General features: G+C 45.9%; 1 protein-coding gene across 1 annotated transcript; it reads left to right on the top strand.

Moving 5' to 3' along the window:
- The first annotated feature begins 6583 nt into the window (after positions 1-6583).
- On the top strand, positions 6584-14833 carry LOC134477023 (uncharacterized). Its single transcript, XM_063253821.1, has 2 exons — positions 6584-7142; positions 12532-14833. Exon 2 carries the CDS (start codon positions 12599-12601, stop codon positions 14165-14167), a length of 1569 nt encoding a protein of 522 aa, XP_063109891.1. The 5' UTR covers positions 6584-7142; positions 12532-12598; the 3' UTR covers positions 14168-14833.
- The last annotated feature ends 1010 nt before the right edge of the window (positions 14834-15843 follow it).

Genomic DNA, 15843 nt, shown 5'->3' with positions numbered 1-15843 from the left:
CAGTCTGTCTGAAGGGAAGGGGTAAGAGTATGCTGACATAAGTGTTGAACTGCCCGGCATAAGTAACATTTTCTTGATTGACTCAACCTGAGTAGAGCTGTGTTCTCTGGTTTCCTAGTCTATATGAAAAATGCACTACTTACTTATAGAAGGAAATAGTGAAAGTGACTCTTTTTTCAACATGGAAAAGAATTAGGGACTTAGGGTCTCAGAAGGCACGGAGATACTCCAATAAGAAAGGTTGCAGTGTAATAATCATAGAGTAACCAGGAAGACAACCCAACATATTCTTGGTCATTAAACCAGGTGAAAGGGTTGCATGAGGAGGTTCTGGGGCATAAAACCCAGACACACTGCTAGAGTTCACGTTGCAGACAAAATCTATGCAGAGAAAAACTAACGAAACAGTTTCAAAAAGTGTCAAGCACTAAGCATCATTCTGTAACGAGATGTTTATTCCTTTCAGGCTCTCATTTTATTTAATTTTATAAAATGTAATAGCTTCAAGTAAAGACTTAATTAGAGCAACTAAATAATGCCTATTTAACTATGACTTCTAAACTCACCAGAAATACTTGGCTTGGTTCAGCAAAGCTGAGTTCCTGTCACCCTGGGGAGGAGGCTCCTCCCGGAGCTCAGGAATTTCTCAGGAGTGGTTTGCTGCGTGATCTTAGTGGTCTCTGCAGGATGCTAAGCCCAGCTGGGAATTTAAAGGTCAGTTTGCAGAATAGGAGCTGATCCAACCAGGGTATTACAGGTTCCCATTGCAGCTAGCTGGCTCCAGAATTCTAAATGAGTGATAAAGGCTCTTGAAGTTAGTTTTGGTGAGAAAGCTACTTATTTGGATAAGTTAGCCTTTTTATTTGGCCCAAAAACTATCTTCCTAAAGCAACCAACTAAATTATTTTTTGCCTAATCTCGGTATTATCTAGCATGGAAATAAGAAAGCATGTGTGGTTCTAATATAATTTAGCACAGAGGAAGTAAAACCTATTGATTTGAATTCTCATTTGGCATCTTGAGAACTGATCTATACCTACAGTGTTCAAACTGGTCTGCACGCAGAACGATCTATGCCTGTACAGGTGTGAACTCTGCCCTTGGCCAAAGACTCTGACTCAGTAAGAAAGATGCTTAAAATTCTCCATACTTCACTGTGTTGAAAACCCAGACTGTGAACCCCCAGATACTTCCTTTATGGCCTAATGCCAGGTAACACAAAGGCGTGAAGGCAAAACCGCCTCCGTGGGTGGCTAACATGGCCAAACCCTCTGCGTGGTACAGTATGTAAGGTCCAGGAGAGGTACGTTTGAGAACAATAATATAGATGTCAAACACTCACCCAGGAGATATTTCATTTCCACTAATACATACCTGTACTAGAATTCTTTTAAAAAAATTATTTTCAGTACATTGGTGATGAATGATAGACTGGTGCTTCCTATCTTTTAAAGTAGGCAACAGAGTTGTTATTAATCCAAACCTTTCTTATTATCAGTCTCCCCTGTAAAACACTATGTATTCCAGACATTTTTATCAGCTCTTGAAAAGATGACTTGGCTGTTCTTTTTTCAGAATCTGATTTTCCATATTTGAAAGTCAACAGAATAAATAGTAATAGAAAATGATTGCTATAGATTTTTTTAAATGAATATATTTTGGTCAAAGATGCATAAACTGTTCTTTATTATTTACGCCATTTCACATAATAGACACCTCATACCTTATTAAATACAACCTAAGTGATGCCTGAAATTCTCAACTAACTTTCCTTACCCTTTTCTTTGTGATATGTTCTAAAATAGTGAGGCTTTACTTGCTACGTGTAGAACCCACTTCACATCTGCTCCTAAATATTTCTCAGGTGGTAAAATGTAGCGAACACTTGATCTAATTCTGTGAATGACACTTGCTAATTCTCATTCAGACGGGATTAATTAGTAAGCATGCGGCATATCTTCTGGGAGGGGAACTCAGGGCATTTTAGGAACTGTCTGCTGTAGAACTTACTGGTGGAAATAACAGTCACAGGGTTTTCACTGGGACCAGAGGCTTCCTGCTGCTGTATAATGTGTGCGTTTTCTGTTTTGCCAAGAGGACTGCAAGAAACAGTAGCCAGAGAAAATGCAGGAATGGTGCTTGTTACTCAGCAATCTAATTGACAACACAAGGTTTAGGACAGACGTGATGCTATCTCTCTAGAACCGAGAGTAACGCGCAGGGGAAGCGACCTGCAGAGATCCTAAAAGACATATTAAGAGATAATGAATTTCAAAACAATGCATTTAAACATGAAGCGAAGACATTGTGCTGAAATAAATAAAACAGAGAATAGTTTCAACATATATTTTTGCAAAACATATTTAATTTGCTACACTGTTTAAAATTACTAATTCTCAGTTTTAAAATAATGATACTAATAATAAGGCTTGCTTTGCTAAAGGCAAAATAGTAAGTTGCTAAGCTTTTGACAGCTCCAATGTGTGCCCATGACTGGTGTCTCATGGTGTTTTGAATCTCTACAAAGCCCGCTATAATGCTTTGCTTACTAGAGAGCTGATATGCATTCTTCCTTATGTATGTACATAAACACAAATGTATGGAGACTATACATACTATGAAAAATGTGAGTCTCATCATACAGTCTGATGCATACATCCATGAAATCAGCATTCTCCCCAATATACAGACCAAATCTATCCCCAACACGTTTCTTCCCATGTCTCTGTTTTGTAGTTGCAAGTGATGTCAGCTGTAGTCAGAGGAGCTGTATTTGGAGGACTGCAGAAGACCTTCTCATTCTTGAATACTTTTCATTCTGAGAGGACTTACTCATTTGGACTAAAGATTCCTAGTCCAAGGATTTCAGGTCCCTGCATTTAGCAATTTAAAGCTATACAGCCCATTAAACCATAATAGTAGTCAGTTACCAGTGTAGCTGACAGTTGTCAGAAAGTGTTAGGGATTTGAGTTTCTTTTATTATAACCAAAATGTTACTAAGGCATTGTTTTATGTATCTTATGGTTATACTTTTCTAAGGAATGTTCAAAACCAACTTAAGGTGAGACCTATATACATATATTTTTTTTATTTTTATCGGTACCAGGGATCGAACTCACGACTGCCTGCTTGCAAGGCAGGCGCTTATGCCACTGAGCTAAATCTCCAGCCCCGAGACCTATATTAGTCAATTTTTTTTGCAGTTTATCAAGGTCTTCTTAGGATTTACCTTGGAATCTTAGTTGTTCTGTCGGTGTCAGCTCTCTGGATGAGTCATGGCCACTGCTTGACCAAGTTGCTGTCTGTAAAAACTTGTGAGACTTATCTTTCCTAATGACTTTTCTTAGGCACATTATAGGCCATCTTAGTGCTTGTGGTCAAGCTACTTTCAGTTTCACTGGCCCAGAACACAAGCAGAGCTGCTGCCAGTTTTCTTACAGCATCTTGTTGTCCTTGTCTTATTGCACAGTCAGCTAACGTGCTCCTCCTTAATGGTGCCTAGCTGCTAGCGTAAACTTTGTCATAGGCATCAGTCTGTATGTATGTGAAAAATGCAGCAAACTTTTTTTTTTTTTTTTTAACCATCTAGGGTTTTGGGCACCCACTGGGCACTTTAGAAGGCATCATGCACAGCAGGGCCAGTGGCCACTTCACTTGTTTCAGCACCATTTGTGGAAGATTTTTGCCTCTCTGAATATGGGTGAGTGATGGTGTTAAAAATCAACTGAGCATCACTTTTCTGCTCCTTAAACCCATGAACCTATTATTTTGCTGACTTGACACTGTCTTGATTACTAAAGCTGAATGTAAACCTTGAAAACAAAATACTTGGACCTTCCAACTTTTCCTTTTTAAAACTGGCTCCCTGCTGGGTCTTTTAATTAAACTCCTAAACTCAGATTGACACAATGTATCAACCATAACATTTGGTTAGCCTTTTAAAAAAATTTCTTCCTCTGTATAATTCATTTATTCACTCATTACATTCTTTTTTCTTGTCCTGGAACATACTCAAACACTTTGAAAATACCTATTTGCCCATTCTAGTATCCAAGTCATTTCAGTAGCTCTGTTGACGACTCCTGACATGTTTCCTTGCATGACTGGAAATCGTTTATTACAGGCCAAACACTGTGGTTGATATATTGAAGGAAGTTTGGGTTACATTGTTTTTCTTTAAATAGTATTTTATTTTGCTCTGACAGGCAGTTAAATTTCTAGAAAATGACTTTTACTCTCTAGTGTGGTGTGAGCCATTAGGTAAATCCATTTTACTTCTTACTTGGAGGTGTTGGCCCTATTTTAGGGAGTGAACTTTTACTTACTATGTCTTCTTGGTTTTTCAATATGGCTCCCAGGTGCTCAGTGTATCCTCCTCCTCTTCCTGAGTCAGGACTCTGATGTCTCCAGGCTGGAAAGTCTGTATCGTGTTCCACTGTCAGCCCCGGCTCCCCAGTACAGACTTTGTAGTTTCCCCTGAATGTATGCAGGCGAGGCCTCCAAGGACCACAGGACTCCCCAAGTGGACATCTTGGGTGTCCACCTGAGGACTGTACCCCACTGCTTTATCTTGCAGCTCTCCTGAACTCTGATCTGCACCTTCTCAGGATGAACGATCCAGTTGCTGCTTGGTTATTACCTCCCAGTGTGTGGTTTTAGGAAATACACCAGGTAGGAAAATTGGCTTAGTGCAGACCTTAAATTGTTTCTCTTTACTTCACTTACATTCACTTCTTTCTTTTTTCCTCTTTTTCCTTCATTCCCACTCACCCTCCTTCTTTCTTTTCTTTTGCATCACTGGACATCAAAACCAGGGTCTTTGCACTGACTTACATCCCCGTCTTTATTAGACCTTTATTTATTTATTTAGCTAGCTAGCTGGTTAGTTAATTGGAAACTTTTTTGAGATAAAGTCTCACTAAGTTGCCTAGATGGGACAGGAACTTTTGCTTCTCCTGATTCAGCACATCAAAGTGCTAGGATTTCAGATGGGCACCACAATTCCTGGTTTCAGATTCTTTGTTTTCTTTCAAAGTCCTGCCTTACTCATTTTTCATTTCTTAAAATAATTGCCCCATACAGTTTTCCAGTTTTATGATTTTTGACACAGAGCGATTAATCCTTCACCAGTTTCTACATCTGGGTAGGAAACAGAAGTCAATAAAATTGTAAACATTTCAAGCAAATAGATGCTTTCGAAGCAAATGGAGACTCCTGAGGAGGAAAGCTGCCAGCCTCTGCATGTCCACTCTGAGCACCACAGGAGGGTCAGTGCCGGGAGGGTCAGTACTCAGTTACATACTGCTTTTCAGATGTTTTCTATTTCACTTGAAAACTGCACTTATAATTAAAACTCACCTCAAGCTCAAAGTCCATTTTCTTCACAAAGCTTCTCATTATTAATTACTTAAGCTGTATTATATTTTTTCTCTATAATTTAAAGGATTGTTTTTGATTCTGTTTTATTTACAAGTTCCTCTGATTTTTCACTAATGTGCAAATTCCATGAAAAGATGGAAGTCTACATTTCCCACACTTGTGGTTTGAAGTCTACACTTGCATTCAAAAGGGGCCAAAGCTCAGGACATCTGCCAAACAGTGCATGGTACAGGTGGTATCAGAACCAAGCTGGATCACAGATTAACCATTGTGTCTGCTGCAGTACCAATTCCTAGAGACATTTTACACATGGTGATGTCACAGAAATCTTGACAGTGAAGTCTGTGTTGAGTGTGGTATAACACTGTAGGAAAGATGTTTTCTTGGCATAACTGATAATTTGAAAATTTGCATTTAACTAGTAAGTCTCTTCTTTCTCTAGAATCAAAGAATTTCTAAGTATCTTCCTAGTAATTCTAATGGGAAGTTCTGAAGTATCTCAAAAATCCAACCCCCAAATTTTCTCTTCACTTCCTACTATTTGGAATTTTCTTTTTTTCTTACATTTTACAATGTATTTCTTGCATTTGGAATCATTTTTCTTGTCCATTCTCTTTTTTTATTTCTACTGACATAATAGATTATGTCTAATGGGAAGGCTCATCATGGCTCCCAGCAAAATCTTAGGAATCATTTCCTGAATAATTTTATACTTTCATTTCCCACCTGGCACCAGAGATATATTTCTAAAGTAGGTTTATACACTAACTTGCACTAAAATCGTTGCCAGTTTGCTGTTCTATATGGATAAGGATCACCTGTCTGAACATGGTGTGTCGGCTCTGGACCTTAGGTCACTGCCCTGAGACCGCTTTCTCGGATGCCTCTTCCGTGCCTGTGTTTGTCCTGTGTTACCGTGGTGTGTTCTGGATCCCTCTCATCAAGCCTCATCATGTGCTTCCCATCACAGGGCACCATGGATTCTGGAAGTCTCCTCTGGGTTGATTTGCTGTTTTCATTCTCATAACCAAACACCCTCCACTTCCATCAGCTTTGGCAAGCCGGTCAGCTTGAGGATATGAATTCTTTGAAGGTTTTGCCATTGTACTTTTGCTATTTTTTAGACCAAGAAGTTTTTCCTTCCATGTGCACTTCATCTCAAACACTGCAGCATTTTAAAATGTGATGTGCTTTGTTGGGAGCATGGCCGAGTGATATGAGGCCTGTGGTGAGGAGTGAAGCCTGAGCTAGATTGCCCCTCCCGTCGACCGAGTGATATGAGGCCTGTGGTGAGGAGTGAAGCCTGAGATAGATTACCCCTCCCATCGAGTATGCCAAGATGGCGCCCATTTCCTGCTCCCTAGCTAGTAAACAACACGCCCTGTAAGCTAGTCTGCCCAGCAACAGCTGACGCTGGCCAATCAGCTCGTCTTGCCTACTTTGATGTGATTGGTCGATGTGTCCATATATATGCTGACACCACCCCTGGGGCGAGGACACACACCAAGAAGAGGGACTGCTGAGAGAAGCACACAAGGAGCCGTAGGGAACGGACCAGAGGAGGCTTCCCTCAGGCGGGATCCGAGATCCCGGAACAGGGCGTACAGAGAGAGAAAATAAACCAGAGGCTATCCGCCGACTACTCGTGTCGTGTGTTTTTTCCTGCCGGCCGGGATCGACACCGACATTTGGTGGCCCGTACGGGGAACTGATCACCCCCGAGACGAGGCGGACGACGCTCCAGTATTGCTCTGCAGGACAGGTGAGTAGGGGATAAACCTGGGCTCTGGGTGGCGCGCACCTACAGGGCTTTTTAGACTCCCCTCAAGCTCACGTGTATGTGGCAGGTTAGCCTCACACGGTGAGAACGGACTCCTCAGTGACAGGCATGGGCAACTTACCCACTAAGAGTTCCAAGTCACTGGTAAGAGCGGTGAAAGACCTGCTCAAGATTTCAGGTATATCAATGAGCTCCAAGACACTTACGGAGTTTCTCCAACAAGTAGATGAGGCGGCACCCTGGTTCCTGCCGACGGGGCACTTGTCCCTACCTTGCTGGGAGAAATTAGGTAAGGATTTAGAAAGAGCAGAAGAGGAGCGCCGACTCCCACTTTCGGTTCGGCCGCTCTGGGAGATGATTCATTCATGCCTCAAAGGGGAGAGGAATGGGGCTAAGGATAGCGCAGATGGGCTCTCTCAGGCCCGCCGAGCTTTTGAAGGGGCCCGTTCGGAGTCCTCCCGAGAGGGGTCCGTCGCAGGGAGCGTGCGGAGGCGCTCGCGAGAGCGAGGCAAGAGAGAGGTACCCCCTGCCTCGGATTCCTCGGGCTCAGATACCTCGGAAGGCGAGGACAATGAGGCAAGTGACCCCCCTAATCCCTTTGCAGCTTTACGTAGAGACCTAGTCAAGATGCAGACAGACCTAGAGAAGGGAAGGAAACTCCTGAGCACTCCCCAACGGAAAGCCGTAGAGCCTTCCGCGCCACCCTGGGAGGTCCCAAACACCGGTTCCTGTGGTGAGATGGCGGCCTGGGGCCTTCCTCCGTCACCCCCCCCATGGAGGGAGTGGCCTGGACCGTTGTCACATGTAGGGCCACCATCTTGTCTGCCTGGCGACCCGCCATCTTGTGCCCCAAAGACTGGTCGGCCATGTTACAAAGAGATACAATTTTGTGATAGGGAGGGACAGACATCTCATGGGGAGGCACCACCCTGTGAAAAAATGCCAAGGTCCCAGGGAAGGTATTTTCGTAGATGGACATTTAGAATGGAACAGATTCCTCAAGGGGCGAATGAGTATGAACAATGTGGGCTTTATCCGGTGCTCCTGGCGCAAGGCCAAGGACCCAATTACTGGGAACCACTGGAGATCAAGCAAATTAAGGAGCTTAAAAATGCGGTTGCCACATTTGGCCCTACTGCTCCTTACACTATAACTATGTTGGAGAATTTGTCTGCCGGTGGCTTTCTGACGCCCAGTGATTGGACCCAACTGGCTAAAGCCTGCCTGGCCCCCGGGGCTTTTCTGGATTGGCGCGCCTGGTATACTGAGTTTGCCGCCGAACAGGCTAAAAAAAATGCGGCTAGGGGCCATAGGGGGCAAAATGAGGATATGCTTATGGGTAAGGGTCAGTACGCTCAAGATCAAACTAGATTCCCTCCAAATGTGTATGAACAGATACATAACATAGGCATCCGCGCCTGGAAGCAGGTAAACAACACAGGGGTGGCCTCACAATGCCTCTCTAAAATTGTTCAGGGCAACACAGAACCTTTTGTGGATTTTGTGGCCAGAATGCAGGAGGCAGCTGACAGACTCTTTTCAGATCCGAGTGCTGCTGCTCCTCTTATTAAACAGTTAATCTTCGAACAGTGCACCAAGGACTGCAGGGCAGCCATAGCACCCCATAAAGGTAAAAACATAGAGGCTTGGATTAAAATTTGTAGAGAAATAGGGGGGCCATTATCCAACTCAGGCGTGGCTGCCCTTTTAGCCGCCGCCTTACAACAGACAGGGCCTCAGAAGACCAATCACCCTGGTAAGCCCAGGGGATGTTTCCAGTGTGGGGATCCCAGCCATATAAGGAAAAACTGCCCCAAGACCGGACAGGGGGAGTTTATATCCAAGAGACAGGAATCAGACAGACGAACGGGAACCTGCGAAAGGTGCGGTAAAGGTTCTCACAAAGCAAAAGATTGCAGATCTATTTTTGATGCCCAGGGGAACCGTATTAGTGGCAGGGAGACTACAGAGCCAAAAAACGGCCAGAGGGGGCCCTCCTTACGGACGGGCCCCCACTCCCTAGACAGGACAACACAAGATGGCACCCCCCCACAGGGGCCACCCCCGGGCCAGCAGGCGTAGACCTCTGTGTCGCCTCCAGACTCCTATTAACACCCGATATGGGCGTTCAGGTGGTTGAAACCACCTCCAAAGGACCACTACCCGACAAGCTAGTTGGTTTAGTGATTGGACAGTCCTCCACAGCCCTCCGGGGCCTTACCGTGATCCCTGGAGTTGTAGACCCAGATTATTTAGGAAACATCAAAATCATGGTACAATCTCATATAGGGACCATAGTAATTAATAAAGGAGATAAGATAGCACAACTTTTACTGTTCCCCAGTCTCCATGAGAGACCCCGGTCCGGTCAACGGGTTAGAGGGGGTCAGGGACTTGGCTCCTCTAAGGAGATTTTTAAAGGACTTCATATGACTCTTGATAAAAGGCCCATGCTATCGCTCAGGATTAACGGAAAAAAGATAACAGGACTCCTAGATACAGGGGCAGACCGTTCCATCGTCTCCAAGAAAGACTGGCCTCCTAGTTGGCCTACCAACACAGCTGACAACACACTCCAAGGATTGGGGATAGTGGCTGCCCCCCAGGTTAGTGCCGTGACCCTGCCTTGGGGTGATGAGGAAGGTCACCGAGGACATTTTCAACCTTTTGTTTTGCAGCTGCCAGTATCCTTGTGGGGAAGAGACGTTCTCACCCAGATGGATGTCACTCTTACATCCACCTGCTCTCCCCAAGCCAAAGGGATACTCAAAAATCAGGGATATGTCCCCGGCAAGGGCCTGGGCGCAGCCCTGCAGGGCCGGACATCCCCCGTACCTGTAGAAAAAAGGGAAGGTAGACACGGGTTGGGTTTTTCCTAGGGGTCACTGAGAAACTTCTCCTGCCCGCTCCAATTAAGATTACCTGAAAATCTCAAAATCCAGTTTGGGTGCCTCAGTGGCCCTTACCCAAGGAGAAGCTTTTAGCATTAACTGAGATAGTCAAAACCCAGTTTCAGGCGGGACACGTAAAGCCGTCAACCTCCCCTTGAAATACCCCTGTCTTTGTTATCAGGAAGAAATCAGGCAAGTGGAGGCTGCTCCATGATCTGAGGGCTGTCAACTCACAGATGCAGCCCCTGGGGGCGATCCAGAGGGGACTACCAGCCCTCTCAGCCATCCCTCGGTCCTGGTCAGTCTATGCCATAGATCTTAGAGACTGTTTTTTCTCAATCCCCCTGCATCCAGAGGACACCCACAGATTCGCCTTTACCCTACCCACCATTAACCAAGAGAGTCCTGATCAGAGGTACGAGTGGGTTACATTACCCCAGGGTATGGCCAACAGTCCCACCATGTGTCAGATGTATCTTGATTTTCTACTGGCCCCCTTGCGTGAAGCCTTCCCCAGAATTAGATGTATTCATTACATGGATGATTTGCTAATCAGTGCAAAAGATGTGACTAAGTTAGAGGATATGCTTGGCCAATTGGTCAGGGCCCTGAGAAAGGCAAATTTACATATTGCCCCTGACAAGATTCAGGGAGGAGACATAGTGACCTACCTGGGCACCAAAGTCTCCCCCACATCGATTTCTCCACAAAAGGTAACCATCAGAACAGATAGCCTAAGGACCTTAAATGACATGCAAAAGCTACTGGGAGATATAAACTGGATCAGACCTTATTTACACATCCCTAACTCGGACTTAAAGCCCCTGTTCGACCTCCTGAAAGGAGACCCGGATATTGCCTCCCCCAGGGAGTTTACCCCGGAAGCCAGAGTTGCTCTGAGAAAGATAGAGGAAGCCCTAAGTACAGCTGCATTGCGGAGAATTGACTCAGAACAGCCTTTTGAGGTCTGCTTGTTGCAGACCGTTTCTCAACCTACGGCAGTGATTTGGCAAAAGGGACCACTTTTGTGGGTGCACCCTAAGGTCTCACCTGCCAAGATTATCAAACATTATCCGGAAACGGTCGCTTCCCTGGCCTTGGAGGCACATGGCAGGGCTATCCAACATTTTGGCTCTGCACCCCATGCTATTCGGGTACCTTATACCGCTTCTCAAATAAAAATCCTGACTGCTTGTATAGATACGTGGGCCATCCTGAGATGTGTTTTTCTTGGGGAGATAGACAACCAGTTCCCCAGGGACCCCATACTACAGTTTGTTACTCAACATCCGGTGATATTTCCAAAAATCACCGCGTCCACACCACTTACTCCTACAACAACGATCTATACGGACGGGTCAAAAACCGGGATAGGGGCCTATGTGGTCTCAGGTATGCCTCCGATCAGCATACAATTTAAACCAGATCAACCACAGGTGGTAGAGTTACAAATTGTACAAACCGTCCTCGAGAAGTTCCCAGGGGCCCTTAATATTGTTTCTGATTCAAAATACGTTGTTAATGCCATGCAGGTCCTTGAGACTGCGGGCCCGATTAAGCCAACCTCCAAAGTGACTAATTTGTTTTTGTCTATCCAGACTCTGCTAATAAATAGACACAACAAAATATACATCACTCACATAAGAGCACATACGCGCCTGCCAGGGCCCATGGTACAGGGCAATGCGGCAGCTGACGTGGCCACTCGCCCGTTGTAGATACTCAATATGTTATCTTCAATAGAACAAGCCCGTCTGTTTCATGACAGATTTCATGTCAACGCCAGGACGTTAGCCAACCAGTACCACATTTCCAGGGCTGACGCGCGGGACATCGTACGGTTATGCGGCTCTTGCGCCACATACACACCCGTCGTATCAACGGGAGTTAACCCCAGGGGATTGATTCCTGGCGACACTTGGCAAATGGATGTCACACATATGATAGAATTCGGATCTCTTAAATATGTTCATGTCTCTACGGACACCTGCTCTCATATTATATTTGCGACTGCTGAAACTGGCGAAAAGGTGTCTCATGTAATCAATCATTGCCTGACAGCTTGGGCCGCATGAGACAAACCAAAAATATTAAAAACTGATAATGGACCAGCTTATACAAGCAGAGCCTTTAATGAGTTCTGTAAAAAAATGGGGGTACAGTTAAAACATGGCATCCCATACAATCCCCAAGGTCAAGAAATTATTAAAAGGGCTCATAGGAGCCTTAAAGATATTCTACAAAAACAAAAAGGGGGAATAAGTCAGGGCCTGCCCCCAAAGGCACGGCTCTCCATGGCACTGTTCACATACAATTTTCTGAACCTAAATAACAACAATCACTCCCCGGCCATGGAACATTGTAATCCATCTCCTGGCAATAGGGGATGGGTGAAATGGAAAGATGTCCTGACGGGACAATGGATGGGCCCGGATCCAGTAGTTAGCTGGAACCGAGGTGCGGTTTGTGTTTTCCCACAGGAACCAGGACGAGAACCATTGTGGGTCCCAGAACGGCTGACGCGCGTGGCGAATCCAACGAAACATAATGCAGGAGACACTCCAAAACTCAACGGCAGCGGACAGCCTAATCAAGATCGGTCCGACCAGGATATTGCTGCTCGACCGAGGAATACCGTATGACTTATGGGACACAGTAATGATTATGCTCTCGATAGTAATTGGCTCTCTTTTAGGGTACGGTGCAGCCAGAGTGGCTAGGCCACGCCGCCTTCCGGCAGCCCCCTTCCTTCTGGCTTTGATGCTCACCACCACTACTGAAATAGGAGCAGACTTGGTGTGGGCAGCAATACATCATCCGCCAGCGCTAGCCGCTATCTCCACCACAGCCCCCTCTCTCCCAAAGTTGTATGCAAAAAACTGCTCCGCCAGATTGCCTTGCATACCAGATATACCGTTAACCATCAGACCCATACGTTTTGACCTTCCCATCACCAATGATGTGGTCATTTTTTCCACTAATAGTAACCCCTCGTGTCACCGGGGATCCTGCGTTAGCTTCCTGCCCCTCCTTGTAAAATGGTACAATACCTCCCTGACGGTGAGGTTGTCTGTCCCATCCCTGCATTCGCCTGGATGTTTTAAAGCTGGCACACTTAGCGGCGGAGTCATCACTTTTAACTCAACCTGCAAACCCCGAGCAGCCATGCACACCCGTCCCGATTTCCCCACATGCCCATACCGTGTGTCCCCAAGCCGAAAAAGACAGATGGTGGACCTGTCACAACTTTCATGGCAGCCCTGTACTGTCGACGGCGTGGGAGTGACTCATCTAAACATGTCTTGGTGGTCCCGGTTCTCTCCTCCATCCGGTAGTAACAACATATTCGCGTTGACCTGGTGGGAGTCCTACCTGAGAGTGAACAACAAGTGGGCAATAAGCTTCCCCTTCCCCCTTAATGAAAATTGGTTGTGCCTCTCCACCGGAGCCTGCATGGACTTAAGACCCATGCTCGCTATTAACGCTTCTGCCTCTAATGGAACCACCAATGTCACCCTTAATTCTGAGGCTGCATGCGTAAAACCGCCCTACTTATGGGTATTCTCTGCTGACATCTCCTTTAAGTGCAGTAACCAACCATGCTTTACAGGGAACTGCTGGAATGGGTCTTTCCCGTATGCTATGTTGGCTCTTCGACCCCCACTGATGTGGGTTCCCTTTAACGAATCTGTTTGGGTTCATCCCGTCTATCAGCAGGACCAACTACCCATGCTCAGACGTAAGAGAGATTTTGGGATCACAGCGGCCCTGACAGCACTGTTCGTGACTCTGACTGCGACGGCTGTGACGGCTGCAGTTGCTCTGACCCAGTCTACGCTGACGGCTCAGGCCTTTACCAATCTTACGGACACCACCTCCCTGGCGCTGAGGGAGCAACAAAAAGTCAACCTCCTCCAGCACAACGCCATAATGGCGTTACAGCAGCAGATCGACCTAATCGCTCAGGAAGTCCAGGGACTCTGGGAGGTGGCTAACAATTTATGTGACGCCAGATGGGCATTCACCCAGTTGTGCGTTACCCCCATCCAGGTCAACCGTTCGGCTTACAGGCAATTTCAAGATTATGTTCTCACCACCTATAATTCTTCCTTTTAGAACGCTAGCGTGCGCCTGGATATGACTATCCGGCAGCTAGATCAGATAGAGGTGCCTATACTTACAGCCTCCTTTTTTGATGATGTCCTAAGCCAGATAGGCTCTTTCTTCAAACCTTCGTCACTTCTTGCGTATGGGATCATTCTTGCTCTTGTGGTTGTCACTCTCGTGACTCTTAGGTGCCTGCGGTCGATAAGGGCGACCCAAAAGACACATATGACATTGATGATGTTGCTGGCCCAGAGTCAAGGGGATTCCACACCTAGCGTTTTCTGGGCTCAGGCTAGAAAGGCACGGCTCCTTTAACCAGTACGTGGCTGCCCTCGCCATTATTCTTACAGATGTTCTAGTATTATTACGTACGTCTCCTTCCCCGTCGCGGCTGCGAACTTAGACTAGAAGGACCCCACGCTTAAGGCGTGTTCCCATTGATAATTAGAAAATAGTAACTAGTGATTGTAGTGAACGGGGATTATGGTTGGTAATTAGTGATTACGCGGTTCCTCAAATGTCACTCGGCAGACCCCTCCGTGTCTCCCCCAAGATATAAGCTTTAAGAGTTGAGTGGGCAAGCCAACGACGGGTAAGACGGGAGAAGTTCTCCTGATCAACCTAAGACAGGCTCTACTCCGAGGGTCCTCTAGGGAATAAGAGTTATGGCATTGAGATGCGAGACCAAGGGTACTGCAGTGCCATCCGCCTCAAGGGTTGAGGGGAAGACAGGAATGAATGTCTATATGCATCCAGGTTCGGTTCACAAAAGCCTGGCCCTGCAAAAAAATAAACCACTCACCTTGAGCATGGTCCTGGCACAAGGATATGTACGAGACAAGGTGATGCACAGCAGGGTATAGACCTCTACATTCTCTCATGCCTCGGCCTGCAAAATAGGCCCACTCCCAGACACCTCACATGGACCCACAGACCACACTATCTTAATAAATAAAGAAGGGGGAGATGTTGGGAGCATGGCCGAGTGATATGAGGCCTGTGGTGAGGAGTGAAGCCTGAGCTAGATTGCCCCTCCCGTCGACCGAGTGATATGAGGCCTGTGGTGAGGAGTGAAGCCTGAGATAGATTACCCCTCCCATCGAGTATGCCAAGATGGCGCCCATTTCCTGCTCCCTAGCTAGTAAACAACACGCCCTGTAAGCTAGTCTGCCCAGCAACAGCTGACGCTGGCCAATCAGCTCGTCTTGCCTACTTTGATGTGATTGGTCGATGTGTCCATATATATGCTGACACCACCCCTGGGGCGAGGACACACACCAAGAAGAGGGACTGCTGAGAGAAGCACACAAGGAGCCGTAGGGAACGGACCAGAGGAGGCTTCCCTCAGGCGGGATCCGAGATCCCGGAACAGGGCGTACAGAGAGAGAAAATAAACCAGAGGCTATCCGCCGACTACTCGTGTCGTGTGTTTTTTCCTGCCGGCCGGGATCGACACCGACAGTGCTTGTAGTTTTTCTAATTTTCTTTTTAAAATTATTAACACATTTACTGAGCTTCATTTCAGTGTATGCCAGGCAATATGCCAAATGTATTACATACCTTTATATTTCCATTAAGTTTTCAAAAGAATACAAGTACTCACACTTTTTACATTACACTTTAATTACATAAGTAAATTTCCCATACATACTTTGAAAGTATAGATTCTTCAAGAGTGGGATTTG

This window comes from Cavia porcellus, unplaced genomic scaffold, assembly GCF_034190915.1.
Source record: "Cavia porcellus strain 051 isolate PalLab524CR breed Dunkin Hartley unplaced genomic scaffold, mCavPor4.1 scaffold_7, whole genome shotgun sequence".
Lineage (NCBI taxonomy): Eukaryota > Metazoa > Chordata > Mammalia > Rodentia > Caviidae > Cavia > Cavia porcellus.
The sequence above is the reverse complement of the archived record's forward strand: the minus strand, read 5'-3'. Positions and strand labels throughout refer to the sequence as shown.

What these genes read in the sequence shown, in the direction of transcription:
- LOC134477023 (XM_063253821.1), top strand. Translation starts at nt 12,599, where the DNA reads ATGCAGGAGACACTCCAAAACTCAACGGCAGCGGACAGCCTAATCAAG.